Source organism: Rosa rugosa, chromosome 1 (assembly GCF_958449725.1).
Source record: "Rosa rugosa chromosome 1, drRosRugo1.1, whole genome shotgun sequence".
Classification (NCBI taxonomy): Eukaryota; Viridiplantae; Streptophyta; class Magnoliopsida; order Rosales; family Rosaceae; genus Rosa; species Rosa rugosa.
Genome location: NC_084820.1, coordinates 9,935,886 through 9,949,740, shown reverse-complemented (window position 1 = coordinate 9,949,740; position 13,855 = coordinate 9,935,886). Strand labels below are relative to the sequence as shown.

Genomic DNA, 13,855 nt, shown 5'->3' with positions numbered 1-13,855 from the left:
AGGGTCATGACTCATGACGAGTTGACCCATGACCGACCCGTTTTTTAATTGTACAAGTTTCAAGTCGTGTTATCGAATTGTGTCATTGTCAACCCTAATTTACCGATAGAAAACTAATTAGTAGAGATAACTAAATGAGCCATCAGTAACTCCAGCAAGGCAAGTAGGTGATGAGCCCAAAATATAGCGTCATTGGAATTGTGGCACACTATTTATATGCAATAAGAATATAGAATCGAGGTCCTGGCTCATCTAGGCAGGAGCAAATGTGGACGTTGATTGATGTCACACACCACTTCTGTGAGAATACGAGGCATATATGCATGCATGCATTGTGTGAATTACATATACCTTCAACATGGATTACTAACCATGACAAAAAAAATCAATCTCTTTCTACTATTTAAGAGGTCAATATAGATGCAAGATCCACATTCCCTCCATTGTACTACTTTTCTCTATAATTTTTGGTAATCATTGATAGGAGTTCAAATAGGATATTGGAAGAAACTACATTTTTTGTTGTTGAAGTTAATACTAATTTCATTATCTCTAAACTGCAGCGCTAAACATAATTATTGGCAATTAATTCTATAAGAAATTCTTTATCTAGATGATATTTAGGATTATTGCTTATTTATAAAGGTTGAATTGATAGTGTTTACGTAGAGGTATTGGTCCCGTTAAAACATCACGTTCTTCCTCTTCTAATTTCACAACTGTAAATAGATCAATTAATGTGGTGTTGTGAATAAAGTGAAGCAACTTAGCAACATATATATGAAAATTAGAAATGCATCAATTATCAAATCATGTGATCGTGTTATAAATAAAAAGAGAAGGTCAAGTTAGACTTGAAAGAATATAGATTTCTAACAATGCATAATGAGTATGTAACTATGATTTGAATGTCTGCTAAGGCTAAGCAGTTACATGAGAAAGTTTATTATTACAGAGGAATTAGAAGGATAACAAAATCACCAGTGTCAGCAATAATTTATGAATTTATAACAAACATGAAAAATCGTCATACCGTCAATAATTTACAGCAACCCGTGTGTATGCTGTTGAAAATAATACAATAGATGAGAGATGGTGAGTGGCAAACCACAAAAGTTACCATAGAATCATAGAAAAATATATTTCCGATTTGGGCCACAAGTCCCGAGGCATCATATGGATTTGAACCCAATTCAGCTTGTTCGGTCTCGATTGGGCTCAACAGATTTTTAAGGTAACTTTTTTCCCGGTAAACTCCTGTAATAACTTCGGTGAAAAGTCTAGGGTAAATTTCTCAGTTAAGGTCTACCACTATTACTATTCAGTCCCTTGTGTTTTCCTAAAACCCTAGAAAGAACGTTAAGCCCTCCTTCCTCCAGCCTTCGCCTGAAAACTGAAACGACGCCATGGGGTCGAAGAAGAAGAACAGGAAGAACAAGAAGGAAGATAACAACATCATCACCGATCCGCGATTCGCCTCCGTCCACTGGGACCCGCGGTTCAAAAATGCTCCGAAGCACAAGGCCAAGGTCGAGATCGACGACCGCTTCAAGGCCATGTTCACCGACCCCCGCTTCGCTTCGTCCTCGGCTCCGTCGGACAAGCGCGGCAAGCTCAAGAAGAAGGCCGACCCGGGCGAGGCGCTGCGCCACTACTATCAGACCAACGAGGACCAAGAGGGGGTCAAGTACGATAAGGTGAATAGCAAAGAGGATGAGGAAGAAGACGAATTGAGCGACGAAGAGGTTGAGAGTGAGAAAGAAGTAGAGAAGGTGAAATTGGAAGAGGAGGAGAGTGAGAGTGAGGAGGAAGAAGAGAAGGCGAATTTGGAAGAGGAGGAGAGCGAGAGTGAGGAATTGGAGGAGGATGATGTGGCCGGAAGCGAATCAGAGACGACGACGGATACGGGGACGGATGATGATGAAGAAGAAGATGAGGTGGTTTTTGAGGACGGTATGCCGGCAATGCAGGTATTGTTGAAATTATTAAGCTTTGTATTTGTTAAGTTGTGATTAGTGGTGATTTGTTTATGTAATTACTGGATTTATTGTATGAACAGAACGAAAATATACCGGAAATTGAGAAGGAAACTCACAGGCTTGCTGTTGTTAACCTGGATTGGAGGTATGTTAAGGTATGTGCTCTCAATTTTTGAGCTTTGGCATTGATTTGATTACGTTTACTTATGTAAGTGACAACATTGTGGCATTGAAATTTATGCAAATACGAAATGAATTTTCATTATTAAAATGAAAAGAGTATCTACAAGCTTCCACCGTTAAGAGTGATGTACTGGAAACTGAGTGTTGCTGCTCTGTGTGTCGTGTAGGCTGTTGACTTGTTTGTGGTGTTGAGGTCATTTCTTCCGAAAGGTGGAGAAATTAAGTCTGTTGCTGTGTATCCATCAGACTTTGGAATTCAGCGTATGAAAGAGGAAGAAATTCATGGTCCTGTTGGGCTATTTGATAAGAAAGATGAGGAAGGTGATGAAGAAAGTGATGATGACGATGACGATGACGAGCTTATTAATCAGAAAATGCGTGCTTATGAGAAAAGCCGGCTGAGGTGGTTATTCATGCTTGTGTTGGTTTTTGGTTTCTAGCTTATATGTTATTTATCTGTTGCTGATATAGCATCTTCACCAGGTACTACTATGCTGTAGTGGAATGTGACTCAATTGCCACAGCAGATTACCTTTACAGAAATTGTGATGGAGTTGAGTTTGAAAGGTCATCAAATACTCTTGATCTAAGATTCATCCCTGATTCATTGGAAATTAAGCATCCACCCCGTGATATTGCAACGGAGGTATATGTTTCAATCATTCATCGATAAGATTATAGAGTTTGGGCAACTAGTTCTATGTGCTATATTCTCCATATAAGAGAAGTATGTAATGTAGAAACTGATTTTTTTTTTTTTTTTTCCTCTCTAACAAAAAGGATATCAGTGGGATTTTCTTATAAAACATAGTAATCATTGTAAAGTCTTTGGCTTTTGTCAGGTACCTTCAAACTATGTTGGTTTGGACTTCCAAACTAGAGCTCTGCAGCAAAGTAAAATTGATATTTCTTGGGATGAGGATGAACCAGGGCGAAGGACCTTGAAACGAAAATTCACTGCTGATCAGGTCAGTAGAAACTATTTGCTGTTGTCTTGCTTACAATTTCTTTAAGTTCTTGCGGATTTCACATTAGTTACGCTTATCTGAATGGACATTATGTTAAAGTAATCTGAAAAGTTTAGGACTTCCAAATATGATTGAAGGAGCAACTAAATAACTATCAGCTAATATATAATTTTTTGTTAGACATTATGGTTATATCTGAGATTATATTGGTTTACTTGTAGCTTGATGAAATGGAAATGAAGGAGTTTTTGGCTTCTGATGAGAGTGAAAGTGATGAGGTCGAGGATGAGGCTGCAGATGATGCAGAGGATAAGCCTGATAAAAAGAGTAAGAAAAGAGATATGTACCGTGCTTTAATCCAGTCTGGAGATGGGGATGGTTCAGATGAGGATGGTGAAGAGGATGGCCAGGATATGGAGGTCACCTTCAATACTGGCTTGGAGGATTTAAGCAAGCGCATTCTTGAAAAGAAGGATAGGGAATCAGAAACAGTTTGGGATGCCTATCTCAGAAAAAGACGTGAGAAAAAGAAGGCTAAGAGAAATAGGTCTAATGATTCATCAGAGGATGAGAGTAGTGATTCTGATCAAGAAGCAAAAGAAGAGCCAGATGATTTCTTCATTGAAGAACCTTCAGTTAAAAAGAGTAAAAAGGAGTCTCGGAGTAAAAGTAACAAAGAAGAAAAGCAGCGCCAAGATATGGAAAAGGAAGCAGAAGCAAGTAGAAATGAGCTTGAGTTATTACTTGCTGATGACAAGGGAGCAGATAAAGGTGTAAAGGGATACAATTTGAAACGTAAAAAGGCAAAGGGAAAGAAGGGTAAGGAAGTTCCGGAGGAGAACAATATACCAACTGCTGATTTGGAAGATCCACGCTTTGCTGTCATGTTCACCTCACCCCTCTTTGCTCTGGATCCAACAGATCCGCAATTCAAAAGGTATCTCCCTTCGGTTTTACTTGATATTATGACAAGCAATTATTTATCTGTATATACCAGGATCTTGGCGAAGATTTTGAAAGATATACAAGTCAATGGTCTTCTTTGGTTCCAAACATCAAATTATGGCTCCAATAGTTGCTCTAATACTTTTCATTCACAGACAATAAATATTGGTTACAAAGACTTGTGGTTTTGGTTTTGCAGGAGTGCAACATATGCCCGGCAGGCAGCACTGAGACAACAGAAGGGTGACCCAGAGGAAGTGCCAGAAAGGGAAGTAAAAGTACAATCCGAGGGTTTCTCATCAAAGATAGAGAAATCTTCATTAATCAAATCAATTAAGATGAAAGCCAAGCCCTTCGAAAAGAAAGAGGAAATTTTGCAATTCCAAGGTAAAAAGGAAACAAAAGTTGAGCAGGATCCCCGAACCTTGGTACAACCAGTTAAGAAGAAGGCCAAAGTTGGACGAAAATGAAACCTATTGAAACCAAGGGCGTATCTCTTCATTGCCTGAAGCATCATTCGAAGAAATAAAATTCCAAGTTGGAGGATTCAGTAATCAAGCACACCTGCTCAGGTCAAGTCATGATAGTCTATCTTGCAAAACTTAAATTTTTATTCTTCTGGTGGAAGGCAGTTTTGGTTCTTTTTCCTTATTATGCGATACAATAAGATCACATGTAGAGTACTTTGTTCGCAAGTATTTCTGTGTAGCTCCTGTTATTTATGAGATACAGTAAGAAATCATGAAATTTTTTTCAACCATACTTCTCTGTAAGCCTACCGCCCAACAACCAAACCCAGAAGCCACTTGACCCACTGCCGCAAATATAGTTTGCCTAGAAGTGGTGAGATCCGGCCCAAGTTAATTAGAGATGCCCCAACAACCAAACCCCAAGCCCAAAATGTATGTTGAAAATGATACGTATGTTAGAAGAAGAAACCAAGTCATCTACTTCCATTTCTGTGATAGAAGAAAACTGTACAACCCCGCGTTGACAGTTTTGTATACCAAAAATTGGAAGTCAATTTCCTGAATAATTTACCTGGAAGAAATGCCTATGATTATGAATACATATAATACAGGGTCGAGAAAACCTCTGGCACCCAGAAAGAATAATTAAACAATGGCAAAAATTGCAGAAGGAACCATGATGAGTGCACAAGTAAAAGAGTTCAATTTGGGTGAATCACTTGGTGATGGGGCTGATGGTATTTTAGAAGTGGTGTTAACTGTCGCTTCTGGATAGACCGTGGTGTTATAATTCGAACTTGACTAAACAGCATACTAGCGAAGAAGATTGTTGAATTCAAAGTACTGATTTTATTGACGGGGGGATTGCTTAAATAGCAAGTACAACAACAAACATAGCAGAAAATAGCAACGACTAATCCCATGTCTAACAACTCCGAGACTCAAGGGATTCTCCTAGAGAATTAGTCAATACAAACCAACTCCTTGTAGAATAGAACTTCTACAATTATTCGAATGAAAAGAAAACAAAAAACCAACATAAATAAAACTCTTTCAAGTTGGGGATGCGGCCGGACATTTGGATGAGGAGGGAGATTCGGATGGACTGATGGGAACAGTTGAGGTTTCCTCATCATTGTAACCTGAAAGAAGGAAAACATCTCAATAATGACACAGAGAAAATATTTTGCGGAGATGTTTATGTAAAGGATGGAAGTAAGACTTACAATCTGACTCTGTCCAACCCAGTACCATCTTCTCGCGATCAAAGATTATACGGTAACCGGTCATGAAGTTTTCTGCATGAAGATCAGTAAATTATCATTGTAGGCTACAATAGATGAGAACATGAACAAATACATTTGACTGTCTGTGATGATTATAAGGCGGTACAAATCAACCCCGGTACATGTCTGTAAAACCTGGTTATAAGGATTGTCATCAAGCAGTTTCCTAATCAAGGTTTGTTGTTTCTCAGAATTACATATGTTGAGTACGATTTTGGATACAGAAAAGGATCATTCTTGAAATTGTTACCTGCTACTAGAAGTTGATGAGTTTTTCTAGTAGTAGACTAGAATCCAACTCTAAAACTAATTATTGCATGATCTTCATAGAATCATAAACATCATGCAGTTAATCAATCAACAAAGAACTCACAGAGGCCGCAGCAAAGTACAATATCTCGGTAGTATAATTAAGGGAGCATTATTGGTATAAAAAATAAAACATCCAGAATGACAGAAGAGCATGAAAAAAGAATTGTGAGATCAGCAAAGTGTTAGAACTTAGAAAGAGATACTCACGTCCAATGATATTTACATCTTCACTTTTGACAACGCCCAGACAATAGAGCAGTATATTTCCTTCCTGGGGATCAGAATAGTAAAGTTTAGCATGATATGATGCAAAAGCAGGATTTGGAAATGCTAAAAGTAGAGGAAATTAAAATTACCCCATCAGAAAAAACTACAAGTGGATCAATAACATTATAATGCTTTCCGCCTTTCATTGTCAAATTCAACGTTTGATTTGGACTGCACATAAAGTTAAGTAAGTGCCTGGAGGTTTTGAAAGACAAAAATTGCAAACAAAGATTGTCTTCCGATAGAATTACCTGACTGTATAACAATATTCAAAAGGAAGATCAGAATTATCTGTCACCCGCTTATCTTTGATGGCGCTGTTGAACTGAAAAAAGACGATAACATCACTTAGATGATAAACATACACATATGATAAACCAGAAACTCAAGATTGTATTTATGAAACACAGAATTAAACTACTTACACTCTTGGAAATCTGGGTGTAAGCTGGATCATTTAGGTACGTAAATGAGGTACCAGAGTCCCAAATTGCATAGAATTCAAGATCAGCAACACTTTTTCCAACGGCTATTTGAGTAACCGTAATGTTGTAAGTTGGACTGGTACAAGTTCAAGAGCAGAAGGTTTGTAAAATTTTGACATATTAAACTATTAAAGTAAAAAAAAATTTCCAAAGTATGGACACCTGTCATCTGCATATGCACATCTAAGTTAACCACTTACTGGATATCTCTGACATAGAATGGTGTTTCTGGTTGGCCTACACTTCCATTATCACCAAATCTAATTCTCCCACCTCCATCAATTCCAAAACACATGGAAAAAGAATCTGAAGCAAGCCCCTGTTTTGCTAACATGCTAGGAATGGATACACCATCCATACCAAGCCCTAATAAACCATTGGGAGCTGCCCCACTTAAAAATATACCAGTCTGATACCTACCACACCTGCAATAGAGTAGAGCATCAACATCAGAAGTTCCCTAAACCAGTTTAAACTGAAATGTCTAGGAATATATATACTCAGTAGTCAGTAGCAACACTGCATGCTCGATTACAAAAAGTTAGGGAAGAAATGAGAGAATTACTTACCCAAAGGCTATCGGCGCCTCGACACCTTTTAGTTTAGCATCATCAGTAGTCAAGTGCAAAACGTCCTCTACTACGATTCCAGAAGATGAAGTGCTAGGAGAAAGATAGTTAATAAAATAAGGACAATCACTACTTGGTGAAGAGCACAGCTGTTGTTGTTCGCAATATGTGCTGTTGCAAGGAACCTTTTTGCTTGTTGTTGATTTATTAGGGCTGTAGATGTCAAAATCCACCACCTGCATGTAAAGACATAAATACACCATCAGAACTTGTTTCCTACCGATCCCCTCGAAGATCAAATGCACTGAGCCACAAACAATGTTGATCCATCCGGATGGTGTATTTTTCCCAGGCACTCAGAAAATTTTGATGAACAACACAACCACACAACCTGAAGCGTTCCGAGAGAACAAGGTAATTTTGCTACCCTTTAAAGTTTGAGTACATTTATGACGACATTCCTTTATGATCTAGAAGCTCACAACCTGAAGCATGCCAGTAGTTGATTCATTCAACACGGATAAACTACTATGCTACAAGGATAAATCTATAGCTTTTCAAACTTACTCTACGTACTACAATATTTCATAGAATAAGTAATGACATACAATAAAATCTTTATAAATGAATAAGGGCAAATTTCATTTTACGTACCTCTCTGATCTTTACACCCTAAATTATTTGTGCCCCTGCACTTTTAATTTCATCACGTGTGCACCTGTACTTACCAATTTCAATCAATCTTATCTAACCTTGGCTTTTTTGTCAACTATTGTGTGATGTATTTTGAAATTGTAGTCACATATGATATAATTTTGTATGTCACATTAGTGAATCGTCATCATATAAGGGGGCCCATTAGAGCCACATTTTCAATTTACAAAATACAATTGACAAAAAAATAAATTATTGGACATGATTGATTAAATTAGAGAGTACAGGGGTACATGTGACGAAATTAAAAGTGCAAGGCCACAATTGATTTAACATGTAAATGTTAGGGAGGTAAAATGAAATTAGCTCAATAAATAATGATGGGATAACGAAAAATTATTACTTTTTTTATTTTATTTGAAAAGGTCAATCTCTTTAAGCATTTTAGCAAGTAGTACAATAATGATTTGCCCATAGGGCCGTCAGTAGAAGCCATTACATAGAGCACACAACCCTAGCACACTCCTAACGCGAGTATACTATTGAGCATACCCCTAGCACACCACCTTTTTTTATTAAGCGCAAAAATAAGAAACTAAATAACCCCGAAATCAAATAAAACTACCTACAAGGCTACAAGTTTCTTGTCGATCTTCCCTACTCAAAAAGAGAAAAAGATAGATCCATCATTCTTTTGTTTAAAAGAGTAAAGGCCCAAAACTAAAGTAAAAAAAAAAAAAAAAAATTTAGAGATTTGTGAGCACAAAACAACCAAGCCCACCTAAAGCCCAAGATCCACCATGGAAACCAAAAAGCCCAGATATGGGAAACCCTAACAGACCATGCCCAAGAGAACCAGTCAACACAAACCATAAGAAGTTATAAAACCATCAAATATACCTTAGATACATGAATACATCATGATCAATCACTTTGTTTGCAAAACAACCACCATGGCTCATTCTTTAGCGATTTTAATATTGACTATGACTATATCGATCACGAAGATATTAACATATATTGAATATTTTAAAATCTTAGAGGTATCAAGTTTTTCAACTTGAAAAACAATAAAAATAATAAAGTTAGGTTTTTTTTTTTTTTTTTTAGAATAATAGTCAACCATTTTATTAATAATAAACATAAGAAAAATTACAACTTAAAGATGTAGAAACTACATCAAAATATAAAATAATAAGGGAAATACTAAATGCAATAAAGCATCGGAAATAAAACCTAACAAAGGTATGAAGGGATGCAATTAAGCATTTGATGACGCACAGGTATGTAAAACAGTTCCAATAGTATGGCCGACCATACTTCCACGCATATAAATACGTCGAATAGAGGGTAACCTTCTATCAAGGTAATGTGACCGACCTTGCCTACTCCACACAATAATAAAGTTAAGTTATTCAATCTTCTAGTGATATATCAACCTCACTTATGTGAGAAAGAAGGGTAATTAGTAATTACCATATTGATATGTGCCAAAATTAATTCCACAATAAAACAAAAAAGAATGTATTAAATAAAAATTTATAATACATAGTCGACCTATTTTTTTTCTTAAGTTTTTCTCATTTATTTATTTAATGAAAGTTTGATGAAAAAATAAGACAAAAAAATATCAGGGATGTGCATTAAGTAATTGAAGGGGTGTATTTAAAATTTATTTTATTATATTATTAATAAATGAATAAATTTTTTTTTATCGATAAATGAATATTTGTTACTGTAGAGGGAGTCCTATATTATTCGTAGTTGAATTATATAACATAGTCTATTTTTTTTTTTTTTAAGAATCTTTTAAACTCTTTTATTGATCAGTGAAATCATACATAATGACCTACTCTCATGGGGCTAGCAAAAACGCTATTACCTAAACAATTCTACTTTTTTACGGAACAATGAAGCACATAAAAAACTATTTGACATCAATCATGAGTAATCAAAAGGGCACAAGTGAAGTGAACATCTTTAGCAAGATATCTCAAACCTGATAACCCGTTGATTCCTTAATCATTTACTTTTTGGGAAATGAATCAGCGAGATGTCAATCACCCAATACCAACAAAAAGGAAAAAACAAAATGCATATTCAAAAACTGGACCCTAACTCACTAAAGCCTAGCCCAAGGTCCAAACCCTAAGGTTTGAACCCCAGTCCCAATTGAAATTGCTGAGAGCACCTAAGCAATTGGGCACCTCGTCCTCTAGTCTACCGCCTCTAACTTACCTTCCACCAGCAGCGGGGCCGCCACCTCCATCATCACAACCACCGCCACACCTTCCGTCTCTCCAGCCTGGAGCTACACCGCCGCCGTGTACCTCAGAGATCCAGGTAGCTCCAAAAGCTGGCGCCCGATCAACGCAATCTGGGCCACCGTCACGAAAAGACCACTAACCTCTACCAGCAAAGGCCACCACCATGTTATAGTCTTTAGATCTACCTCTCACAACGTTGCTGCCACCAGAACTAATCTAAACATCACCTTCGCACCCTCTCCAGGTCCCGTTGCCATCGCCCAAACCCGGAATAACACCTCCAACGTCACCTCTTGACACCGTCCTGATCTGAATCACATCCCCACCTACCATCACAGCCGACAGGCCAAGAACCAAGAACCTATCTCCAACACCAATCTCGATTGCAGTCGGATTTGGATCACCGCGGACGCCTGCGTGGACACAAAGCCCCGCTACATTGGAGGCCTACCGTCGTCGCGCCGCCGGCCCAAGTCTCGTTCCCAAAAACCAAAGGATCACCATCAGTAAAACCAAAAACAATAGATGCCTCACTACCCAGGCAGGCCAGGAAGAGAAGAAGGAAAAGAAGACATCGGTCCACCATAATCTCCGATAACGAAGAAGAATTTGCAAAGAAAACAAGGGAAAATTCAAGTTTCTCTCAACCCTAGTCGTTGTGGCTAGGTTTTTAACGAATTTACAACAATCTCTAAAATCTCCATAATTATTTCTTAAATTTAAAAAAATTTATTTTTTCTTTCCTCGCTATCCTAAAATACAGTTAGTTACAGGAGATTCAATTTTTCTAAAAATAAAGAAAAATCAAAATATAAGAAAACTGTTGAAGGTGCTCTTAAGCAATATTAATTACCTCTCCATCGGATGTATTAACTCCCTTCACACAACTGATACAATCACAGGGCAACCACAATAAATCACTGCCAGTATCCAAAGCCACAAGATACGAAGTCCTTGGAGTCCCAACAGAAACATTCGCATAATGCAAGCTGAAATTTCAGACCAAGACCGAAACAAAGATTTAATCTTTATAAATTTCTAACACAACAAAGTGCACAGAAAGTCATCAAAAAACTTGGTGAAAGGCTCATACTGTCCAAAAGCGGCAATCCGGTAAGTATCGTTGCCGTAAACGAAAGTAAGCGGCGTCGTTTCGCCGAGGTGGCGGCCTCGGATCAACCGGTCCCGGTGAGTCATGGCAGTGTAATATTCAGGACTCCCCTTTTGCGGGAGCTCATCATAGCCGAGAATTCCGGTGACGGGATCCGAGGACCGGTGGTGGAAAGGAATCCCGAACGTCCCAAACCCGTTACAGCTCCGACAAGCCAAACCCAATACGAAAACCAGTAAAAAAGGCAAGAGAGTAGAGTTGCTACTAGGAGCTCTGGAAGTGCAGGAGGCCATGGCTTCAGAGGAAGTGTCTGGACTCTGGAATAATCCGACTTTGAAACGTGGGTCTTGTTTTATATATATGCATGCATGTGTGAAGGGATTGGCTGATTTGGCTCCGGGGATTCCAGGATTGGGCGGCATTACGCGTATTGAATCCGAAGTCAAGTGACCGTTGATCAGAGACAGTGATATGCATGATTGTTAAGTTTGGTCACTGCATGTTAGACGTACTCGCGGGTGAAGGACTGAAGGGGATCCCGCAGTTTCACGTAGTCTACTGGAGAAAAACAATGCGCCAATAGAAGGGAGACACGGTGAGACTTGGTTAATGGCTTCCATTAATTTCTTGCAGCACATGGATTTGGCGGGAGTCAGACCACTAATAAAGAGTTGGACTGGGTGGACGTTTGTGAGTGATTAATGGATTTGGAAATCAACTTACGTGTTCTTTGCGCCCTCACTACTCAACAGACGACCAAAGGAGTTAAGGAGACCTGAACATTTTTTTGGTTCAAGAAGCGTGAATTACACATATCTGATGAGATGAAGATGTCAGACCAAAAAAAAAAAATAACAACGATTAGATGAAGATGATGACTTATACTAGGGGTGGGCGTCATGACCCGAAAGACCGAGAACCCGACCCGAACTGAGGAAAAAAGCCCGATTCGGTTCGGTTTTAGAATTGAAATTTTTGGTTCGGTCTAAAGCCCGACCCGAATTCATGTAATCGGTTCGGTCTCGGGTTTCATATTTTTAGGGCCCGAAAACCCGAACCGACCCGAATACTGTAGCATATGCCACATGTCAGTCCATGATTGGGTGTTATAATAATAAGTTAAATATTAAAAAAAAATTAAACAACCCTAAAGGAGTAAAGGCTACACTCCTCCAGTCGACTAACTCGACCTCAGCCGCCCTCTCTTTGCTTGTCGATACTCGATAGTATCGAACTATCGATACCATCTCACTATCTCAGTCTAAGCCCCAAATTTATTTCCTATCTCCGAGCCACCTTCTGAACTTAGGATGATTAATCAAAGGCGTTGCTTCAAGGGGCTCTCTGGGACGAATTCTATATCTGGTACTTCTTCCTAATCCTCCGATCTCCACTCCGCTTTCAACATCCGCGAAGCCGAACTCCGAGCCTTCTTCGCTGAATTCTCCAGCTCCGGCGCCGACCCCCTTGGGGTTCTCCGAGCCCTCCACCACCTCGACCAGGTTCGAAGTCGGATCCTCGCCTTTGGGGTTTACCCTGCGCCTTCAAGGTTGTCTATCTCTCTCTCTCTCTCTCAGTCTCTCCTCCGTCACCCTTCAATTTCTTCTTAAATCGAAACAAGAACACGATCCGTGCGCTGTTACAGCTCCCGATTTCGCCGTTGCCGACTTGGCGCAAGTCCGAGCCGCTCTGAGATCCGATAGGCCTTTGCTTCGTCTTCAATAATCCGATCAACTCTTCCGATCAGGTAAGCATATAATGCACAGAAGATGTTTGATTTATTGTCTCTGAGAGTTCTGAACTATTATGACATGTCAGATCTGTAGCTATTTATTGATGTAAGACTGTATAAGTCAATGGGAACCAAAGTAATATCAGAGTTTAGGCTTGGACGAACTGAATTTGTTGAGAGTTGAAGGACAATATTTTACTGTGAATCTGTTGAGAACCAAAGTAATATCAGAGTTTGGGCTATGATAAACTGAATTTGTTAAGGGTTGAAGAACAATATTTTATTTTGATTGAGCTGATGTAGAGTTAAGTAACTTATGTAGAACATTGAGGTGCCTTGTTGAGCCGCGTGGGATTGCAGGATCTGGATTAGCTCTTCGAAATTTTGTTTGTTTCTCTTAGCTTGGCAAAGCTAAAGAATTTGGATTTGTAAACATATTCTGATATACAGATTGATAAACAGCTAGAAGGTTCTGAAATGTATTTGTATCTTATATCAAAATTATTCTGTTACAGACAGATGAAGTGCAGATAAGAAGGTTTTCTCCAGTTCTAGAAAGTGCATTACTAGATGGTAATGGTACCTTGGTAGCCGATGAGTGGCAGGCAGTTCCTGATATTTGGAGAA

The 13,855-nt window shown here is 38.7% G+C and overlaps 2 protein-coding genes across 2 annotated transcripts; one reads left to right on the top strand and one right to left on the bottom strand.

The window, feature by feature from the left end:
* Positions 1–1,328: 1,328 nt before the first annotated feature.
* Positions 1,329–4,835, top strand: LOC133716049 (pre-rRNA-processing protein esf1). Its single transcript, XM_062142788.1, has 7 exons — positions 1,329–1,970; positions 2,060–2,134; positions 2,330–2,565; positions 2,646–2,808; positions 3,005–3,130; positions 3,352–4,067; positions 4,275–4,835. The coding sequence occupies exons 1-7, from the start codon at positions 1,407–1,409 to the stop codon at positions 4,543–4,545; spliced, it is 2,151 nt and encodes a 716-aa protein (XP_061998772.1). The 5' UTR covers positions 1,329–1,406; the 3' UTR covers positions 4,546–4,835.
* A 536-nt stretch (positions 4,836–5,371) lies between these two features.
* LOC133716021 (aspartyl protease family protein 1-like) lies at positions 5,372–11,933 on the bottom strand. The gene is made up of 10 exons (XM_062142751.1): positions 11,479–11,933; positions 11,239–11,374; positions 7,465–7,700; positions 7,096–7,320; positions 6,836–6,971; positions 6,662–6,735; positions 6,500–6,581; positions 6,351–6,414; positions 5,772–5,843; positions 5,372–5,687 (listed from the first exon to the last, which is right to left on the bottom strand). Exons 1-10 carry the CDS (start codon positions 11,916–11,918, stop codon positions 5,599–5,601), a joined length of 1,554 nt encoding a protein of 517 aa, XP_061998735.1. The 5' UTR covers positions 11,919–11,933; the 3' UTR covers positions 5,372–5,598.
* Between the last annotated feature and the right edge of the window lie 1,922 nt (positions 11,934–13,855).

What these genes read in the sequence shown, in the direction of transcription:
- LOC133716049 (XM_062142788.1), top strand. Translation starts at nt 1,407, where the DNA reads ATGGGGTCGAAGAAGAAGAACAGGAAGAACAAGAAGGAAGATAACAAC. An exon ending in TGGATTGGAGGTATGTTAAG is followed by an intron (nt 2,135 to 2,329) that starts GTATGTGCTCTC and finishes TGTGTCGTGTAG; the next exon opens with GCTGTTGACTTGTTTGTGGT. An exon ending in ACAGATCCGCAATTCAAAAG is followed by an intron (nt 4,068 to 4,274) that starts GTATCTCCCTTC and finishes TTGGTTTTGCAG; the next exon opens with GAGTGCAACATATGCCCGGC.
- LOC133716021 (XM_062142751.1), bottom strand. Translation starts at nt 11,918, where the DNA reads ATGCCGCCCAATCCTGGAATCCCCGGAGCCAAATCAGCCAATCCCTTC. An exon ending in TTCTATGTCAGAGATATCCA is followed by an intron (nt 6,972 to 7,095) that starts GTAAGTGGTTAA and finishes AACTTGTACCAG; the next exon opens with TCCAACTTACAACATTACGG. An exon ending in ACACCCAGATTTCCAAGAGT is followed by an intron (nt 6,736 to 6,835) that starts GTAAGTAGTTTA and finishes GTCTTTTTTCAG; the next exon opens with TTCAACAGCGCCATCAAAGA.